At 41.7% G+C, this 22413-nt stretch overlaps 1 protein-coding gene across 1 annotated transcript in view; it reads left to right on the plus strand.

The window, feature by feature from the left end:
• Window positions 1-21534, plus strand: part of KCNB2 (potassium voltage-gated channel subfamily B member 2) — a 422672-nt gene extending 401138 nt beyond the window's left edge. Inside the window, exon 2 of the mRNA XM_052651537.1 lies at window positions 19378-21534. Within this exon, the coding sequence (XP_052507497.1) occupies window positions 19378-21534 (2157 nt within the window). The remainder of the gene's footprint in view (window positions 1-19377) is intronic.
• The last annotated feature ends 879 nt before the right edge of the window (window positions 21535-22413 follow it).

Consider the following 22413-nt stretch of genomic DNA (forward strand, 5'->3'; position numbering starts at 1 on the left):
CTTATGGTTGTCAGGGGGAAGAATGAGGGGAGGGATAATTAGGGAGTTTGGGATTATCATGTACACACTGCTATATTTAAAACAGATAACCAACAAGGACCTACTATAGAGCACATGAAACTCTGCTCAGTGTTATGTGGTAGACTGGACTGGGGGAGGAGTTTTGGGGGAGAATGGATACATGTATGTGTTTGACTGAGTCCCTTCACTGTTCACCTGAAGCTATCTCAATATTGTTAACCGGCTATGTGCTGTGCTGTGCTCACTCAGTTGTGTCTCTTTTGCGACCCCATGGACTGTAGCCCACCAGGCTCCTCTGTCCATGGGATTTCTCAGGCAATCATACTGGAGTGGGTTGCCATTTCCTCCTCCAGGAGATCTTCCTGACCCAGGGATTGAACCTGCGTCTCCTATATCTCCTTCACTGGCAGATGGGTTCTCTATCACTGAGCCACCTAATCAGCTTTACTCAAATACAAAACAAAAAGGTTTTTAAAAAAGAAAGAATGGGATGTGTTAGCTTTCACACTTGTCCTTCCACCGCTCTCTGCATCTGGTGCGTATTTTACAGGCTACAAGAAAAAAGGCATGGCCAGAGGCTGTGACAGTGTCCATGTGTAGGTCAAAAACTGAAAAACTTCTACCTAAAAAGGAAGAAATTCAATCATGAGAATCTTTAGGCTATATATGAAACTTATCTGGATATTTTTCATGATAAAATCAGTGTATTTTTATATGTAGAGTAAATATCTTATTGATTGAATTTTGCCTTGCTAACTAGGAATCACCATAGACCTAAATCTTCATCTGTAAAAGCTATCTTTGGAACACATGCAATTTAGCCACCATTAAATAATTACCTACTAGGTGCTATATATATTTAAGCTCTAATCATGACCTTTTCAGGTCTATTACCTGAAGATTAGATGCCTTATAGCTGATTTGAGTCCAAAATGTGTCCTATAAGCTAAGGTTGTAGTTTAAATTGATGGAATCAATTGTTTTAAAATTAACTATTTAAGTCATATATAACTAAATAAACATTTAGTTTATTTAAATATGTAAGTGTGTTTAATAAACACCTAATCAAAAATTGGGTCTTTTATTTTGAGTCAGATCACATAATTGAAAAACCCACATAGTATGTAGAAACCAATATGAATCAATGGTCTATCAATAATATTAACTTCTGTTAAATCTTGAACTGTTTAATTAAGAGATTAATAAAAATGTCGTAAACTGGCAGTATGCCCAGGCATAATTCAATCTATGGCAATTCCTTATAACAAAGATATATAACCGTATAAACCTTATAACAAAGATTTGTTAAATAGATTTGCCAGTGATCAATGAAAATTGATCACCCCAACTTACATTCTAGGAAATATCATGAAATAAATCACTTGAATCCATTCAAACCCCAAAGAGTAACAGAAGTGCGAAAAGTAATAAATAAAAGGTCAGAAATCTAAATGTCAGGACTAAGAAAGGATCAATAAAAAAATAACACAGAAGCTACATACAAATATATGAGTTGTCAAAGTCATGTAGAAGAACTAAAAGATCTGTATTTGGGGTGGGGGGAATGTGGAAGGTAACCTGCCTTCTCTTTCATTGACAGAAATTATCCAAAGCTCAGCTTAGGAAACATGAGGATGATGTTACCTTTATATGGATCATCAGAGTGAAATAACAAATATGATTTAATAATAACTATTACTATTATTATTAACTTCCCAGGTGGTGCCAGTGGTAAAGAATCCACCTGCCAACCCAGGAGACACAAGAGACAACGATTCAGTCGCTGGGTTGGGAAGATCCCCTGGAGGAGGAAATGGCAACCCACTCCAGTATTCTTGTCTGAAAAATCTCATGGACAGAGGAGCCTGGTGGGTTACTGTCCATGGGGTCGCAAAGAGTCAGACGTGACTGAGCATGCATACACATGCTTGTGGTTGTTATTATCACTCGAGGGTAGGAATTATGACCCAGTGCACACACATACACATGCACACGTGAAAATCAACATTTTACAAACCATCATTTACCCCTCTTGATAGTTTCTCTTTTTTTGGTGGCCCTTTGGGTTCTTAGTTCTCTGACCAGGGATTGAACCCATTCCCCCAGCAGTGGAAGTGTGGAGTCTTAACCACTAGCCGACCTGAGAATTCCCAACTATTATACTTTTCTTAATGCTGATTCTGACTCCCAGAACTTCTGACCCATAAAAGGGCTGGGACTCACAGTTTGAAAAACGCCATTCTTGGGAGCTGTTCAGAGTTAGCTGCCACCCTGGGCTGGTAGGACATGCTTACTAGGGGCTTGAATAACAGAGACAGGGGTACGTGCTATACAGGGTATAGCATGAAAACTTCCCACCACTCTTAACTTATAAACCACCACTAGAGCAACTATTTAAAACTGGACTTTTTACCTAGGGAACTCTACTCGGTACTCTGTAATACCCTATATGGGAAAAGAATCTAAAAAAGAGTGGGTATATATACATATATATATATGTATAACTGATGCACTGTGCTGTATATCAGAAACACAACACTATAAATCAACTATACTCCAATACATTTTAAAAAATTATTTATCAGGCTTTTTGTTGTTGCTCCACCTTCATTTATAGCTACAGATCCATTTCTCTTATCTCCTTTGTAGCAAATTTCTCCAAAAACTAACAACAAATGCTGTCTTTTTTATGCACTGAACTTTAACTACAGAACTGAAGAGTTTTTTTTTTTTTAATACTGCTTTTTCTCTATATTATCATAATTTGGGGAGTGTTGGTGCTAATGATCACAGAAAGAAAGTGTCTTAGTATACATAACTTGTACAAAAACACCCCCAAAAATCTTTTATATTTTACTAGAATTTGAGACATAAAGCAGTGGATCAGGGACATTTTGTTGTTCAGTCCCTAAGTCGTATTTGACTCTCTATGACCTCACGGACTGCAGCACGCCAAGCTTCCCTGCCTTCACTGTCTCCCCAGATAGTGAAGTGATTTGCTCAAATTCATATCCACTGAGTAGGTGGTGCCATCCAACCATCTCATCTCCCCTTCTCCTCATGTATGTACAGATGTAATATATGTATAATATATAATGGACATACATAGAATGTACATAATATATCACACAAAAGAAAAGTATGAATTAGTGCTAAGGGCAATGTGACTAGTGATTAAATAATCTTCATCATTCTTTATTTTAATGTTTCAGCTGTACAGCATTATAATTTGGTGTTTTTATATGCTAAAAAGTGATCACCAGCACAGTGATAGTTACCATCCACCTAAAACTGGGTTTTTCAATTTCCTAACATCAACTGGGTTTTTTAATTTGTTGCTAACTTGACCATTCTAATATGGTATTCTGTAGAATATCCTTATTTATCTTTTTCCTACATCTCGCCGGTTTGAGTGAATTTTGCAGCTTCCAGACCCACATGTTCTAACTTGTACTGGGCTGCTATTTAGAATACAGGTGTTAATTACCTACTTAACAAAACGTAGCTATTTACTTCCAACAGTAAATACAACTTAGTTTTTCTCAATTAGGAACTGTTCTTCCTGTTGACTAGGGTTCCAAACCCCTATGACTTCCCTCTCCTTTGCAAATAACATGAAATTCACTATTGAAGGGAATATGTATAATGGCTCCTTGAGTTCTGAGCACTACCTCTCATTAAATACTGGACCCTTTAATTTCCCAAGGCTTCTGTAACAAAACCCCACAAACTGGGTGACCTAAAACAGACGTTTATTCTCTCACAGTTCTAGAGGCTAGAGGTCTGAAATCAAAGTGTCTAAAAACTCTTAAAGAGAAATCCCCCCTCACTTCTCCCTAGCTTTTGATGTTTGTTCTCAGTCCTTGAAATTCATTGCCTCACAGCTGCAAAACTCCAATCTCTGCCTCCATTGTTACCAGGCCATCTTCCCTCCATGCATGTGTCTCTCTGGATTTCTTATAAGGACAGATGTTGGAAGCCCACATGAATTTGGGGGCATACTGTTCAATCTGGTAGGCTGACTTTCTCAAAGGACTAAACCGTACCTGCTGCTGCTGCTGCTAAGTTGCTTCAGTCGTGTCCGACTCTGTGCAACCCCATAGACAGCAGCCCACCAGGCTCCGCCTTCCCTGGGATTCTCCAGGCAAAAACACTGGAGTGGGTTGCCATTTCCTTCTCCAATGCATGAAAGTGAAAAGTAAAAGTGAAGTCAGTCGTGTCCGACTCCTCATGACCCCATGGACTGCAGCCTTCCAGGCTCCTCTATCCATGGGGTTTTCTAGGCAAGAGTACTGGAGTGGGTTGTCATTGCCTTCTCCACTAATACTATGTACTCATTTACAATTCTGCCCCAAACTCTAGAATCCATGTTTTTAAAGGTACTTTGATCATACAAATATTGGCATTTCTATAGACTTTATAACTGCCAAAATACTGCCATACATTATGTCATTTCATCATCACTACACCCTAGTCATGTTAATGAACTTGTCATCATTAATCCCAGTCTATACATAATGAACTGCAAGGAGATCCAACCAGTCCATCCTAAAGGAGATCAGTCCTAAGTGTTCACTGGAAGCTGAAACTCCAATACTTTGGCCACCTGATGCAAAGAGCTGACTCATTTGAAAAGACCCTGATGCTGGGAAAGATTGAAGGTGGGAGAAGAAGGGGATGACAGAGGATGAGATGGTTGGATGGCATCACTGACATGAGTGATGGACATGAGTTTGAGTAAACTCCGGGAGTTGGTGAGGAACAGGGAGGCCTGGCGTGCTGCAGTCCATGGGGTCACAAACAGTTGGACACGACTGAGTGAACTGAACTGAACATAATGAAACTGAGCCTCTATGTCTTGACTCAGGTCATGCAGTTAATTTAACGAGGCAGACCTAGGAGAAAGGTCAGGTCATCTGACTCCTCATCCAGTGTTCTTTCTACTGCCAAGTACATGAAAGTGTTTAAAGTAATGACTGGGACTTTCTCTGGTGGTCCCATGGTTAAGAATCTGCCTGTCAATTCAGGGAACACTGGTTCAATCCGTGGTCCCATATGCCTCAAAGCAACTAAGCCAGTGAGCCCACACACTTAACAGCCCGTGCTCTGCAACAAGAGAAGCCACAGCAATGAGAAGCCCACCCTCGGCAACAAAGAGCAGCCCCCACTTGCCGCAATCAGAAAAAGCCCGCACACAGCACTGAAGATCCAGAGCCGTCAAGCGCATAATAAATGATTTTAAAATAGATAAAGTAACGACTGTCAACTGAAGACTGAGAGAGGATGTCAAGGCAGGATTAGAGGCCACTTTTGCATCATCCTTAAGGCTTTTTCTAGCTAACTACATCCACCCACCCTAGAACCTCTGAAAGGGTTGAAAATCCTTGCAAGGTCAAACAACTCACCCCTGTTTCCAAAACTGAGATCCACTGGTTAAAAATCTACAGAAGAGCCTACTAAGCCAATTTTTTAATAAATTAAACATATATAGACTTCCCTGTGGCTCAGAGGTTAAAGCGTCTGCCTGCAATATGGGAGACCTGGGTTCAATCCCTGGGTCAGGAAGATCCCCTGGAGAAGGAAATGGCAACCCACTCCAGTATTCCTGCCTGGAGAATCCCATGGATGGAGGAGCCTGGTGGCCTACAGTCCAAGGGGTCTCAAAGAGTCCGACACAACTGAGCGACTTCACTCACTCACTCAAACATATATATGTATTTTAATTAAAAAATAAATATTGTATGGATTTGTGTCTGAGGTCAGAGCTTCTCAAACTTCAATGTGCATTGAATCACTTGGAAATCTTGTGAAAATAGATTTGGATTCAGTGAGCCGTCGGGATGGAGTCTGAGATTCTGCATTTCCAATAATCTCCAGGTGACGTCGCTAGCTCCAGGACCACATTTTGATTGACAAAGTCTTAAGTAGCCTTCCTGATAGAACCCAGGAACAACTCAGTATAGATCAGAGTAAGTCTTTGTGATTGTAGTAAATGTTCACCTCAGACAGCTATAAACAGCAGGACCCCTTTGCCCAATAAGCATCTCCTTATTCCCTAAGAAGTCCAGAAGAGCTTGAGCCCAATCAAATCATGGTTGCTGTCAAAAGAAGTCAAACAAGGTCCATTAAAAGCCCTTGTTTGTGATGCTTGGCTTCTTGACATGAACACCTGTCATCCATGTGACAGAAGCCTCCACGAACTGCTGAAGCCCACTGGCCCTGGGACAGCAAAGCCTGCCGGAAGCAGCAGGTAGAAGGTGAACCGAGCATGTTTTCTGCAGGCACAGCTGGGTTTGTCTCCCATCTCAACTTTACCTTGGCAAACAGCTTCATATCAGCGTTTCCCTAGTCTATTTTCTGGCAATCTATAATGTAGTCTTAATGATGTTGACCCCAAAAGTACTTTTCAGAAGAGGTGTACTGCGGAGCTTCATTAAAAGGAAAAATAATTATTGCATTACTGCTTTCGTTGTTTTCTTTCTTTGAGGCTGCTGGGACACAGTCTTTAGATATGCGGATAATGGTGGAAATAAATCCTTGCAGTTCCCTGTTAATGGTGATTGATGAGCTGATGAGGCCAACTAGGTGTCCAAGGAACACAGCCAGTTTTTAATGGCACTTTAATTCTCAAAGTGTAGGAGACTTCCTTGCAGAAATTGGAAGTTGGAGTGAGTGAGAAGTAATTCAACAAATGAGCATGCTTTCAGGGACCAGCTAGCATAAATGGATTCTTAAACTAGTTTTCGCCCTGTGTGATTTCAGAATGTACACTTAGGGTAAATTTTACAGAAGAAAATAGTTCTGGCAAATAATAGAGTGTGTGTTTCATAATGTTTTCATGTAGCAAGAAACTGTAGTCTCACTCTCAGGGAGAAATTTACCTGTTTCTATTTTGAAACTTGAAGTTCTTATTCGTTGTGTGCATGCTCAGACATGCTCAGTCATGTCTGACTCTTTGCAGGCTCATACAAAGGAGCCCACGAGGCTCCTCTGCACATGGAATTTTCCAGGCAAGAATACTGGTGTGTGTAGCCATTTCCTGCTCCAGATCATCTTCCCAACCCATGTCTCTTGTGTCACCTGCGATGGCAGACGGATTCTTTACCACTGCAACTACTAGAATTTGTTCAATATTTATTTTTATTTATTTATTTGTCTGTGCCAGGTCTTTGTTGCAGCACTCAGGATCTAGTTCCCTGGCCAGGGATCAAACCTAGAACCCCTGCACTGGGAGCTCAAAGTCTTGGCCACTGGACCACCAGGAAAGTCCCATTAATTTTTTGAGATGAGGAGATATCATTTTCAAAGACTAAGGATGATTTAAGTCAAGGATCACTCGAAGTTTTTACCTTATAAGATAATGATGGAGATTTGTCAAGGGTATTCAGTCTTCTTGATAAACTTAGTCATAAACATGGCAGAGTCCTAGAGTCTCCATCTCCACAGCAAGTAAGGCTGTGATTTTATTTATATAGTGGTCCCTCACCATCTGCAGGGCATTGGTTCCAGGACACCCTTGGATTCCAGAAACCACAGATACTCCAGTCCCTTGCATAAAATGATGTAGTACAACCGCCTTCCCTATATGGAGGTGCAGGACCCATGGATGTGGAGGGTCAACTGTAAATACTGCTGCCCTTGCAACAGAAACTTCACTTCTTATCGTCATTTGAAACACTACCCCAATCTGTCCCACACATCCTAGTTTATGCTCTTTCTAAACCCAACTCTGAGCATTCCTTCCCTTGCTTAAAGTGTCTATGGCTTTTCCTCCTTACAGCAGTGTCCTCATACTTTAGTGAGCATCAGAGTCACCCAGAGGGCTTGTGAAAACAGATGCTGAACCTTTCTCCAGAGCGTCTGATAAAGTAGGGGCTTCCCTAGTGCCTCAGACAGTGAAGAATCTGCCTGCATTTCGGGAGACCTAGGTTCGGATCCATGAGTTGGGAAGATCCCCTGGAGGAGGGCATGGCAACTCACTCCAGTATTTTTGTCTGGATAATCCCCATGGACAAGAAGAGCCTAGTGGGCTACAGTCCCCGAGGTCGCACAGATTCAGATGTGACTGAGTGACTAAGCACAGCACAGCACAGGTGTGGAGTGAGGCCTGAGGGTCAGTGTTTCTCACAAGTTACGATGTAATGTTGATGTGCTGGTTCAGGGACCACATTTTGAGGAAAACTGGTCTTCAAAAGGAAACCCACCAAACTCTCCATTGGCACATCTAGCACTCTTCCGAATTTGCCCACTTCCTGACTTCCCAGAAGTATCCCACCTGCATCCAATCTCACCAGCCTCCCTGGGGCCCTGGGACCAGGGCTGCCACAAGTTTGTGAAGGTTGTTTCCTGAACAAATGACAGAGACATCGTTCACATTCGTTTTTACTTTTTTAAAGATTATTCATTTGGCTGTGCCAGGTCTCATTTGTGGCATGCAGCATCTAGTTCCCTGAGCAGGGATGGAAACTGGCCCCCTGCACTGGGAGGGCAGAGTCTTAGCCCCTGGACCACCAGGGAAGCCCCCTGTCTCTTCACACTCTTATCTCTCTATTGGTGCCCTCTGGAGTTGACCAGTGCATAGCCTTCACTCTTATATGTAGCCACCCTGAAATCACCATGGACCCCTATGGATGCCCCAGTCATACAAAATTAACTGGAACTTTGGTCTGGGCTTTAGGGCTTCACCTGCCCTGTCTTCTCAGCCCGTTGTGCCCTATAACCCTCTTTCTGTATGGAAACTTCTACCCATCTTTCACAAAAAGAAGAGTTTTGATTAGAATTTTTCTGAGAACCAAGGAAACACTTTTCCAACAGGAAAGGGAAGACTGTTATATCTGGATGGAACTGTAAATACTTTAGTGTTCAAAATACCCTTGGTGTTTAAAATCTGTTTTTTCCCTCCCTCGGTTTTCATAAATTGTCTTTCCACAGAACTAGACAACCGATAAGAAGGAGAAAAGGGAGGGAAACTTCTTTTCATTGTCTTGTTTTAGGTCTTCACACACATAAGATATTTATATAGATGAGTATTTTAACAAAATATACTTGTAAATAAATATTAAATGGAATCTGCAGTATTTGTTAAGTTTACACTTTTATGAAGTTTTTGTGACTTTTCTCTGATGTTTTATTTTTGGTTACCTGGGGCAGTGATATATATGTATATTTTTATCTTATTCTTTGATATTCTTTTATTGAAGAATAGTTGTATGTATGTACTTTTTAATATATAACCTACATTATTAATTCTTCTCAGTGGCTTCACATTTATTCTGTAAACCTGAATCCACCCATATCTATACATGGAACTATCACTTTATTCACTGGTTGGATTAACTGAGGTTCCAAGTAATGTTCAGGAAAAAAAAAAAATGTGACATAGAATGAATACAACAGTTTTCTTTAAGAAAATGTACCCTTCTGTGAAGGTGAAGCCTAAAATAGTCAAAATCAGGCTTCTCAAAGAATAAGGTAAAAAAAAAAAAAACAAGTAATCTGATCAGTATAATGAAAAAAAAAGAAAAAGAAAGGATTAATAAAATTACAGAGCTTAACCTAGGAAAAGATTATGTTGCTGAAGTTGTACAGTTGGTCTGTTATCACAAAATGGGCTATTGGTAATATGAATTTCTGGTGTTAAAAAATTATATTGTTGGTTAAAGCTTTTAGGCTGACTTTGGACCATGTGGAAGCAAGAGAAAATGACTAAGAACCTATCTTATTCTTCTTTGGTGATTAGAAAACACTTGGCTTCTTCAAGATCTGTTCTCCTTTCCTCCAGTTCTATGGGCTTCTCTCTTCTTTTTTTGGTTATTCATTTATTTAAAATAGATTTTCAAAGTATGTGCTCTGTGTTGGGCACTGCAAGCAATTCTATAGAAGGAAAATAGGTAGTTACTCCGTTCTGTGATCCAAAAACTCTGTTTGAGAAGCAAAACTATCTTCTGTGAAGTTGTCAAATGATTGTTTAAGAAGGTTGTAAGGCTTTATGGGTGTTAACAGATCAAAACTCTGTCCAACATAGAGAACAGACTTGTAGACACAGCGAAGGCAGGTGAGGGTGGGACAAACTGAGAGAGTAGCCCTGAAATATACACATTACCATATGTAAAATAGATAGCTAACAGGAAGTTGCTGCATAACACAGGCAGCTCAGCCTGGTGCATCTTCATGTTTACTTCCTGGCCCCTGAAGACTTTGTAAGAACAAATTACCTACAAAGAGGTTGTCTAATCACTGGAGTGGGTGTAAGATTAAAGGTGTCTCCATTTCACTGTTGCTCCTTTCTTTCAGAGTTACTGTGAATAAGAATAAAGTTCCCTCCACCAGCCTTCTACCTAATGAATTGCTTCCTAAAACCTAATCTTTTAAAATAGGAAATATATCATGGGTAGTAAAATGTGGCTTATTTCAGAAGATACCAAGAAAATGTTAAAACAGTATCTTTCATCATAAGATGGCCAAAAGCTCTCCTCTCAAAAAAAAATGGTTTTATATTAGAGAAATTTTTTAAAAAAGTAAACTTTGATACTATGCAGAACTGAATTGCTTCTCACTGACCACACCACCCCAAATGAAAAGCATCACTCAGGCTTCTGGCTGACATCAACTTCTGTGTGGATGACTCTCTTCAAACCCCTCATTCAACAGTCCATAAATGGGAAGGGATCGAATTCCTGGCTTCATGTTATCCATGAGTCCAAAATAATTCAAAATCAACTGAGCCTTTCAGGGATGTTCATCCTTTGCATGAGTCATGTGGTGCTAGCCCACAAAGGATTCATTACCAGAGAGCACCTAAGCACAGAATCTCTGTTGTCCCAGGAAGGCAAGGGGATATTTGGGAGAAGAAAGAGCTGAGCATCAACCAAGGGCCCCCAGCCTTCGAGGAGAGCACCACAGTTTCAAAGAATAAGAAATGTTAGAACAGCAACGGTCCTGGATGGCTCTTCCTTCAGTGCAAATCACAGTATTTTTTTTTTTTTTTTTCTGGTTTGCTTCTGAGAACAGCTCAAAATAGAAGATAGGTAGATGAAAGTCATGATATTTTTACCTACTTCTCACTTCTTCCCTCAACAAATGGTTTGGTCTTTGGCTTATAGGCTCAGAAATGTCACTGTGCTTTGCCCTTTTTCTGAAAATAGAAAATGTTTCATGTTTCTAATAATGCTCATCACAGACCTTCTTCTGGACAACTGAAATAAGTTGATGTTCTCCTGAAAATTCTTTTTTTTTTTTTCATTTTTGGCCATGCTCTGTAGCATGTGAAATCCCACTTCCCCAGCCAGGGTTCGAACCTGCCCCTCTCCTGCATTAGAAGCATGGAGTCCTAACCATTGGGTCCACCAGGGAAGTCCTCTCCTGCAAATTCTTCTCATCAGTTTCCCATGCTGTCTTCTACTGCTGATAAGGTTTTTGTTGTTGTTGTGTTTGTTCATCTGTTTCCGCTAAGAAGATAAAGCAGAAGTGCTACAACTCATTCACTTTCACCTCTCCTCAACATTTGTCAAAGAAGGAAGGAGAGTTTGGGGGAGATGAAAGAGAGAAAGTACCTGCACTGATCTCAGTGCAAGGTACCCCAGTTCCGATGTATTTGAAGGAAGTATTGCAAGTTGGTGAATACAAAGCAGATTATCACTCGGGAGGCTGGAGCTTGAATATAGTCTGTATATTTTAAGACTCAAAATAAGTCAAGTTTTCACCCGAAGCAACCTCAGCCCATCTCTTTTTTTTTAACTGAGATATAATTGACATATAACAGTATATTAGTTTTAGTTGTACAACATAATGAATTGATATATGCCTGTATTATGAAATGATTACCACAAAGAGCTGAGTTAACACCCATCATCTCATGTAACATCATCATCTCATTTTTCCTGTGATGCAACTTTTAAGATTTACTGTCTTAAAAACTTTCAAATATTCGGCACAGTATTACTAACTATAGTCACCATGCTGTATATCCCCAGGACTTAATTTATTTTTTATTTAATTTTTATTTTATATTGGAGTCATAGTTGATTTACAATGTTGTGTTAGTTTAAGGTATGCAACAAATTCAGTAATACATTTGTGTATATCCATTCTTTTTCAGATTCTTTTCCCATATAGGTTATTACAGAATGTTGAGTAGAGTTCCTTGTGCTTTACAGCAGATCCTTGTTGATTATCTATTAATTTATTTTATTATTAGAAGTTCACACCCTTTGACCAACTTTACCCGTTTCATCCACCCACCCACCCAACCTCAGTCCAACACTTAAATATTGGCAGACTAGATAGATCATTCAGTCCTCAGGAAAACCCAGGTATCTGGATTTGACATGCAAACCACTGGTTAGGTGAAAGAATGTGCTTGTAAGTGTTTCAAATATGAACTACATCTGAAATTCTATTTAAGTAGGGGAAGAACAGTTTATGTTCATCATTCCCTCCCAATGCTGACCAATGGCTTCTTCTAGACACATCTTCAGCATTTCTTGAGTATAGTACTTTACATTTTATAGATGCTTCCATGCGTGATCTAGTTTGGTCCTTAACCACCCTCTGAGGCAGCTGAGGGGCAAATAGGAAGGACCTCGTTTTGCAGATGAGGGTGCTGAGTCTGGAGAAGAAACTGGCTTGTCTGCATGGCCAGCAGAAGTAGAGCCATGTGGGTGATTTAATTCCTTGTCCTATATTCTTTCCACCAGGAAATATCTGCTATCTTCAAAGGATATGAAATCAACAAGTTGGTAAAAAAAAAAAAAACTTATGGTTACCAAGGGGAAAAGTGGGGGAGGGGGATAAATTGAGATTGATATATACACACTATTATATATAAAATATATAAGAACCTACTGTATAGCACAGGGAACTCTACTCAATACTCTGTAATGACCTACATTGCAAAAGAATCTAAAAATGAGTGAATACACACATATATATAACTGATTCACTTTGCTGTATGCCTGAAGCTAACACAACATTGTAAATTAACCATCAAAGTTAATTAGGCCTCCCAGGTGACTCAGTGGTAAAGAATCTGCCTGCAATGCAAGAGACTCAGGAGATACAGGTTCAGTCCCTGGGTTGGGAAGATCCCCTGGAGGAGGAAATGGCAATCCACTCCAGTATTCTTACTTGGAAAACTCCACGGGCAGAGGAGCCTGGTGGGCTACAGTCCATGGGGTCACAAAGAGTCGGACAGGACTGAGCAACTGAGCATACATGCCATGTTAATTAACATGACGTAAGTGTTGTAAATTAACATGATGCTTCAGTCACGTCCAACTGTTTGCAACCCCATGGACTGTAGCCCTCCAGGCTCCTCTGTCCATGGAATTCTCCAGGCAAGAATACTGGAGTAGGTAGTCATTCTCTTATTCAGGGGATCTTCCTGACCCAGGGATCAAACCCAGGTCTCCTGCATTGCAGGCAGATTTTTTACCATCTGAGTATACTCCAATAAAAGTTATTAAAAAAAAAAAAAAACTAGTTGGTAAATAGAAGCAAATCTCCCAATGCCTTACACAAACTGAAATCAATGCAACCAACTTTGCGGATTCAATAACACCCGTGCTGGGAGCCCTGTTCTTAACTCCATGTGATCCTCTCAATATTTGTGTCTAAGGAAGAATTAAGTCATTATCCAGGCAATGCAAAAGGGAAGAAAAGTGATTTCTGGAAAGCATGTCTATACCCAGGAACTAAATGCTTGGAACCTACACAGTGGAATGGTTTAAAAAGCCTTCTCATTCCATTTTTTTTATTTCATAAGCAACAAAATTATACTTTGGCAGTTCAACCAAATTGATGGAATCAACTGTGACTAGCCCTTGGTTTGGTTTGCAGATGTGAACGGAATTAGTAAAATATTTTAGTTTAGAAAAAATTGCCAAATGTTAGAGATGAAAGGAAACTTGGAAATTATGTACTCCAAATTCCAAGGGAGTTGACTGATATCACATAGGTAATTGTTTGGAATTTCCGCTTCCTTTACCATGTACAAACCTAAGTCTACTTGCTGGAGCCAAAACAGCCAGCTCTAGAGACTGGTTATTAGAGGTAACATGGTTAAAAACCTAACTTGTGCATGCTTATAATAAACGAAGCAATACCTAAATGTCATTATGGTTTGCTGTACTAAAGTAAATATCCATGTTTAGACATGCATCCTGTAGCTTAGAGCAAAATTGCATGCTTGTTCTATTTACTGTGTTCAAAAAAATAAATAAATAAAACACCTCTATCCTAAGACAATAACCTTGCATTTGGCTTGTTGCATCACACATCATCTTTGGTACATACTGAAAACTTTGTCTAAGATGCTGTCTTACTGGGAGAACTCCAAGTTTCATGAGATATTAAAGATAAGCCATTCTTTTACAATGAAAGCAAATGGGCTTTGACAGATTAAATTTGAACATGAGACAGAAAAATCATGCACTTCAATACGTTATGGTTTCTTTAACATGAATGTGGAATTGTTAAGGGCTTGAGTATCAGAATTTTTTTCCTTTAGTAATTCCTTTTCTTCAAGAATGTACTCCATGGCACTTCCCTGGTGGTCCAGCAACGATGACTCAATGCTACCAAAGCAGGGGGCCTGGGTTCAATCCCTGGTCAGGGAACTATATCCCATATGCTACAACTAAAGATCCCACAGGCAGTCAAAACCCAGTGCAGCCAAAAAAATAAATATTTTAAAAGAATGTGCTCCAAATTATGTTGTGTACATGCTAAATTCTCAGGTGCTAAAAGTAGCTATATTCAGTTGCCATCAGCTAGACCATTAGACTGTATTAGAATTATACAATGTCCATTATTTCCCAAATTAGATAGCGAAGTAAATTGACCTGTGATCTTGCTTGGATTGTGGAGTCAAGAAAAATTGAAGGTCCATGTTGACCTGCTTTGTTCCTTGTCTAAAAGGCTGGAAGAGAGGAGAATGGTTTCATTTGTATTTCTACTTTTTCTTGCTCTTGGAGGTGATAAACCTAAATAAAATGCATCCAAATGGGCAAGTAAGCAGATAAGAAGAAATAAAAAATCTGGACTATGGGTTACAGTGCAAGAATGATGGTAGCAATCTCAATATTTTAAAATGCCCAAAGGTATATTAGAAACAGTATGACCTTCTAGAAATAGAAAAGGACCTAGTTCCTTATGGTAAGAACATAAAAGTAGATGAAATCTGACCAATGCTTCCAAAGAATATTTGCATGATGGAATATTGTAAATATTCCCCTTCCATTAGCCTCTGAGGGTAGAGCTTCAGGGTGAGCATACCTGACTTGTCCTTAATAAACCCTCAGCATCCAGTGTGCCCATGTGTAGTCAGTAGCTCTATCTTTTCCAGCTCTTTGCAACCCCCATGGTCTGTAGTTGACCAGGGTCCTCTGTCCATGGGATTTCCCAGGCAAGAAGGTTGCCATTTCCTCCTCCAGCGGATACTCCTAACCCAGAGATCGAACCAACAGCTCTTACGTCTCCTGCATTGGCAAGAGGATTCTTTGTCACCTGGGAAGCCTGAATCCATTATCCATGGGTTTATTTAAACCTTCTTGAGGGTATTTCTAACTTTAGCCTTCAAAGTTTCTCAGCATAGATGAAGCAAGCCTTTATACTACTGTCATTCATTGATTCACATGTTTAAAGGAACTCCTGAAGTATATTCAGGTAAAAAGTACTTTTGTTTAAGAAAAAACATATAAAACACTAGTAATGAAGTGCTGTTCTTGAAGTTAAGAAACTGTAAATCTTAATATCTATAGTGCATTCTGGAAAAACTATGGTTTTCCTTTATACTGATCTAAGAGGAAAGGTGGGAGTTGGAAAAAAAACAGGAAGAAAAAACAATGAAAGGTATAAATGAGGCACAAGAGAAGAAAAGAGCCAGAATAAGGAGCCAAAAGTAGAGAAACTTAGAAGGATAAAGAGAAGTTCAGAAATTCTAATGTCAGTTACAGTTCATTTTTTCCACAGACTCATGTTTACTGAGCTGTGTCGCCTCAAGATACTTAATCATTGTTTACTGAACACTAAATGTCTAAATTAAACAGTGTCAGGATATTTTTCTCCGAGCTACATTTATTTACTCAGCAACGTATGTGTGCCACGATCTTCACAAAGCCATGAAATAACTGTAAGTGCTGTCTTCATTACAGATTTGTAAACTGAGGCACAGAGAGGTTAAGTCATTTGCCCAAAGTCACATAGTAAACAATAAAATCAAGCTCAGAGATCAGAATGACTGACCAAAAAGCAAGAGAGTTCCAGAAAAACATCTATTTCTGCTTTATTGACTATGCCAAAGCCTTTGACTGTGTGGATCACAATAAACTGTGGAAAATTCTGAAAGAGATGGGAATACCAGACCACCTAACCTGCCTCTTGAGAAATCTGTATGCAGGTCAGGAAGCAACAGTTAGAACTGGACATGGAACAACAGACTGGTTCCAAATAGGAAAAGGAGTACGTCAAGGCTGCTTATTTAACTTCTATGCAGAGTACATCATGAGAAACGCTGGACTGGAAGAAGCACAAGCTGGAATCAAGATTGCCAGGAGAAATATCAGTAATCTCAGATATGCAGATGACACCACCCGTATGGCAGAAAGTGAAGAGGAACTAAAAAGCCTCCTGATGAAAGTAAAAGAGGAGAGTGAAAAAGTTGGCTTAAAGCTCAACATTCAGAAAACGAAGATCATGGCATCCAGTCCCATCACTCCATGGGAAATAGATGGGGAGACAGTGGAAACAGTGTCAGACTTTATTTTTGTGGGCTCCAAAATCACTGCAGATGGTGATTGCAGCCATGAAATTAAAAGACGCTTACTCCTTGGAAGAAAAGTTATGACCAACCTAGATAGCATATTCAAAAGCAGAGACATTACTTTGCCGACTAAGGTCCGTCTAGTCAAGGCTATGGTTTTTCCAGTAGTCATGTATGGATGTGAGAGTTGGACTGTGAAGAAGGCTGAGCGCCAAAGAATTGATGCTTTTGAACTGTGGTGTTGGAGAAGACTCTTGAGAGTCCTTTGGACTGCAAGGAGATCCAACCAGTCCATTCTGAAGGAGATCAACCCTGGGATTTCTTTGGAAGGAATGATGCTAAAGCTGAAACTCCAGTACTTTGGCCACCTCATGCGAAGAGTTGACTCACTGGAAAAGACTTTGATGCTGGGAGGGATTGGGGGCAGGAGAAGAAGGAGACGATAGAGGATGAGATGGCTGGATGGCATCACTGACTCGATGAACGCGAGTCTGGGTGAACTCCGGGAGTTGGTGATCGACAGGGAGGCTTGGCGTGCTGGGATTCATGGGGTCACAAATAGTCGGACACGACTGAGCGACTGAACTGAACTGAATCCTCTTTTTCCTTTTTTTTTTTTTTCTCCCCACACCGAAAGGCATGTAGGATCTTAACTCCCTAACCAGGGGTTGAACCTGCACCCACTGCATTGGAAGGTGGAGTCTTAACCACTGCAGAATGTGAAAGTGTTATTCACTCAGCTGTATCTGACTCTTTGCAACCTCATAGACTGTAGCCTTTTGTTTTGTTTTCTTGTGCTGGGTCTTAGTACTCGGGATCTTCGATCGTTTTCAAGGCATGCATTATCTTTTAGTTGTGGTGGGATCTTGACTTGCAGCATGTGAACTCTTAGTTGCATGTGATATCTAGTTCCTGACTAGAGATAGAACCCAGGTCCCCTGCATTGGGAGCTCAGAGTCTTAGCCACTGGACCACCAGGGAAGCCCTCTCCCTCATCTTTATTTTTAAGCATGAAATTTACTAATCCTTCCAACTTTAAATAATAGTTAAGTGTATTTTCTTAATACATTAATACTGTATGCATGCATGCTCAGTCACATCCGACTCTGCAACCCTGTGGACTGTAGCTGGCCAGACTTCTCTGTCCGTGGGATCTCCAGGCAAGAATACCGGAGTGGGTAGCCATTCCCTTCCCCAGAGTATCTTCCCAACCCAGGGACAGAACCCAGGTATCCTGTATTGCAGGCAGATTCTTTATTGTCTGAGTCACCACTGGATTGCGGGGGAAGTCCTTCTTTTTACTTCTTATTGAGTGCTTCCTCTTTCCTTCTATGTCTGACATCACACTGCTATTCCTCTGCCCTGAACCAAGATCACCTTGGACAATCATCAGTTTCTTCTTTATGAAACCTTTCTCAACTGAATGAAGTTAGCTCATAATCTTCTTCTCCCTCATGAGGCTGGCCAGAAGGCCACATGGCCCAGGATGGAGGCTCCTTGACTTGATTCTGTCTTCAGTGCTTGCCAGACACATCACATTTGTTCCATGGAAGAATCACTGTACCAAGGCCTTGTTATCTCTCTACATATAGGTCTGCAATCACTGACTGATCAGTGATCAGTCACTTATCCTCTTTTTCCTTTTTTTTTTTTTTTTGGTCACACCTCGAGGCATGTAGGATCTTAACTCCCCAACCAGGGATTGAACCTGTACTCACTGCAGGTGGAAGTGGAGTCTTAACCACTGGAAAGTGTGAAAGTGTTTTTCGCTCAGTTGTGTCTGACTCTTTAGAATAAAACTTCTGGCAATCATGACTTTTTTCTAGCTTCTAGAGCAGGTATGGCAATTCACATAAAGAAACATACACTGGGTGGTTCAGAGAGAAAAATTACAAATAGCTAAGAGAGGAGAGGACTTCCCTGGTGGCTCAGGTGGTAAAGAATCCATCTGCCAGTGCAGGAGATGCAAGAGACACAGGTTCCATCCCTGGGTTAGGAAGATCCCTTGGGGGAGGGTATGGTAAACTGCTCCAGAGGAGCCTGGTAGGCTACAGTCCATGGGGTTGCAAAGAGTAGGACACATCTGAGCCATATGCACACACACAAGAGAGGGGAGATGATTGTTCCCCGAAAACTCTTCCGGAGGGGTCTAAGAACAATGGGCAAGGTGGGGGGGTGGATTTTTTTCAAATGGATTAGACCATAGAATTTAAAGGTATGTTACATTAGGTCTGTTTTATATATGAAGTATAGTTGTTTTACAGTGTTAGGTTAGTTTCTGCTGTACAGCAAAGTGAATCAGCTATTTGTATATATATATCACCTCTTTTTTGGATTTTTTTCCCATTTAGGTCACCACAGAGCACTGAATAGAGTTACCTGTGCTACACAGTTGGTTCCCATTTGTTGCCTATTTTATCCATATTAGGCTTCTAAGTGAAATGAACTCATAAGAAGTGAATGTGTTTGTGAAGTTACCTTCTTGGAATACCTTTGAACAAGGCATATCATTTAAAAAACAGTGAAACCCCTAAGTCTCCTGGCTGTGCCTAAGCAACTAAGAGGCCCTGCTGACTTGCCTTTCTTTTCTTTTCCAGATCTTGGCTATCGTTTCCATCTTGTTCATCGTCCTCTCCACCATCGCACTGTCTCTCAACACGCTGCCGGAGCTGCAGGAGATGGATGAATTCGGACAGCCCAATGACAACCCCCAGCTGGCCCACGTGGAGGCCGTGTGTATCGCCTGGTTTACCATGGAGTACCTTTTACGGTTCCTGTCCTCACCCAACAAATGGAAGTTCTTCAAAGGCCCGCTGAATGTTATCGACTTGCTGGCCATCTTGCCCTATTACGTCACTATCTTCCTCACAGAGTCCAACAAGAGTGTGCTGCAGTTCCAGAACGTTCGCCGCGTGGTCCAGATCTTCCGGATCATGCGGATCCTCCGGATCCTGAAACTCGCCCGGCACTCGACGGGCCTGCAGTCTCTGGGCTTCACCCTCAGGCGGAGTTACAATGAACTGGGCTTGCTGATCTTGTTTCTGGCCATGGGGATAATGATATTCTCCAGCCTGGTATTTTTTGCCGAGAAGGACGAGGATGCTACCAAGTTCACCAGTATTCCGGCTTCCTTTTGGTGGGCCACCATCACCATGACGACTGTCGGTTACGGAGACATCTACCCAAAAACGTTATTAGGGAAGATTGTGGGAGGTCTCTGCTGTATCGCAGGGGTTCTGGTGATCGCCCTTCCCATCCCAATCATTGTGAACAATTTTTCTGAGTTTTACAAGGAGCAGAAACGCCAGGAGAAAGCCATTAAGAGGAGAGAGGCTCTGGAGCGCGCCAAGAGGAACGGAAGCATCGTGTCTATGAACTTAAAGGACGCCTTTGCTCGAAGTATGGAGCTGATAGACGTGGCCGTGGAGAAGACGGGAGAGTCGGCCAACACTAAGGGCTCCACGGATGACAATCACCTCTCTCCAAGCCGGTGGAAGTGGGCCAGGAAGGCTCTGTCGGAAACCAGCTCCAACAAGTCTTACGAGAATAAGTACCAGGAGGTCAGCCAGAAAGATTCCCATGAACAGCTGAACAACACTTCTTCCTCCAGCCCACAGCATCTGAGCGCCCAGAAGCTGGAGATGCTGTACAATGAAATCACCAAGACGCAGCCTCACTCTCACCCGAACCCCGATGGCCAGGAGCAGGCCGAGAGGCCGTCCGCCTACGAGGAAGAGATAGAGATGGAGGAGGTGGTCTGCCCGCAGGAGCAGCTGGCGGTGGCACAGACCGAGGGCGTCGTGGACATGAAGAGCACATCCAGTATCGACAGCTTCACCAGCTGCGCCACCGACTTCACGGAGACCGATAGGTCGCCCCTGCCGCCGCCCTCCGCGTCCCACCTGCAGATGAAGTTCCCACCCGACCTCGCCGGGATAGAAGAGCACCAAAGAGCCCGGCCCCCCCCCTTCTTAACCCTAATCAGGGAGAAGGGGCCCGTGGCCAGGGAGGCCACCCCAGAATATGCTCCGATCGACATAACTGTGAACCTCGACGCCGCCGGCGGGCCCCAGGGTGGGCCGCACGGCCCTCTGCCGACGGACAGTGCCTCCGAGAGCCCCAAGAGCTCGCTGAAAGGCAGCAACCCGCTGAAGTCCAGATCGCTCAAGGTCAACTTCAAGGACAGCAGAGGCGGCGCCCCGCCAACCCCGCCCAGCACAGCCAGGCCGCTGCCAGTCACTGCGACGGACTTTCCACTCACCGCACCCCAGCTCATCAGCACCATTCTCTTAGAAGAAACCCCCTCCCAGGGAGATAGACCCTTGCTGGGTGCTGAGGTTCATTGTCAAGGACCCTCCAAAGGGCTGACGCCTCGGTTTCCCAAGCAGAAACTCTTTACTTTCTCCACCAGAGAGAGGAGGAGCTTCACGGAAATCGACACGGGGGAAGATGATGACTTCTTAGAGCTCCAGGGGACCAGGAGGCCGGACAAGCAGGCAGACTCCAGCCCAAACTGCTTGACAGATAAGCCTAGTGATGGAAGAGACCCTTTAAGAGAAGAGGCCTGTGTGGGCTCTTCCTCTGCCCAGGACACAAGTCACAACTGTAGACAAGACATTTACCACGGTGTGGCAGAAGTGAAAAAGGACAACAGTCAAGAAGGGTGCAAGATGGAAAACCATTTGTTTGCCCCAGAAATTCATTCCAACCCGGGAGACACAGGTTACTGCCCCACACGTGAAACCAGCATGTGACTAGTTACAAAAGCAATAATAACACTAAAACAAACAAAAAAACTTGTTTCTTAAAAATGCGGTTAATAATGCCTGTGAACTAAAACGTGGGAAGCCCCTCCCTCCTAAAAAAGTGCATAAAATGTTATTTTTGCATGGCATGAACAGTTTAGTTTCAGTACTGTTTAAATAAAGAATCAAGACTCCATTTTTGTAACAAACAAAAATGACTGAAGAACACTGAACAAATAAAGAGAGCTCTATTAGGAATCGTATTCTGCCATGTCTGACATTTTTGATCCTTTCATTTCAGATTACAGTTTCGACTGTGAGCTTTTCTGTTATGATGAATTTTAGAATTTGCACATGAAAGGATGAAATGTCATTGCATGCATTCATAATTGCAAGGCACAAGGTGCTTTGAGCTTGCAAAATGCATAACTTTGTAAATAATGGGGCTTGGGATGCAGAAGTGTCAAGAACAGACGGAAACAAGTTTCTGAGACACAGGCACTTCCTTCACAGCTACTGCCTGGAGGAGCTATACAGACTTCTTGTTGCAAAACTGCAACCTCTTCTTAAACCATCTCACATATCTTGCTTTGGGTTATAAAGCTCTTATAAGTACATTTGTTTAAAGGAATACAGTATTTTTATTGACTGATATGACTCACAGGGTGCATTTTTCTTTTTTGCTTCTGCTTAGTTGTGGCATTTGTGGTTTTATTTATAAATCATGAAAATAGGCAAGATGTAATGACCAGATATCCAAAAACTTGAAATTCTGCTAGTCAATTACATATCCCTAATATTGTGGGGGGAAGTATGTATCATGTCACAGCCTGTACAGAAATGCATTTAAAAAAAATCTGAACATACTTAAAAGGTGATATTACACAA

The sequence above is a fragment of the Budorcas taxicolor genome, chromosome 14 (assembly GCF_023091745.1).
Source record: "Budorcas taxicolor isolate Tak-1 chromosome 14, Takin1.1, whole genome shotgun sequence".
NCBI classification, from domain to species: Eukaryota; Metazoa; Chordata; class Mammalia; order Artiodactyla; family Bovidae; genus Budorcas; species Budorcas taxicolor.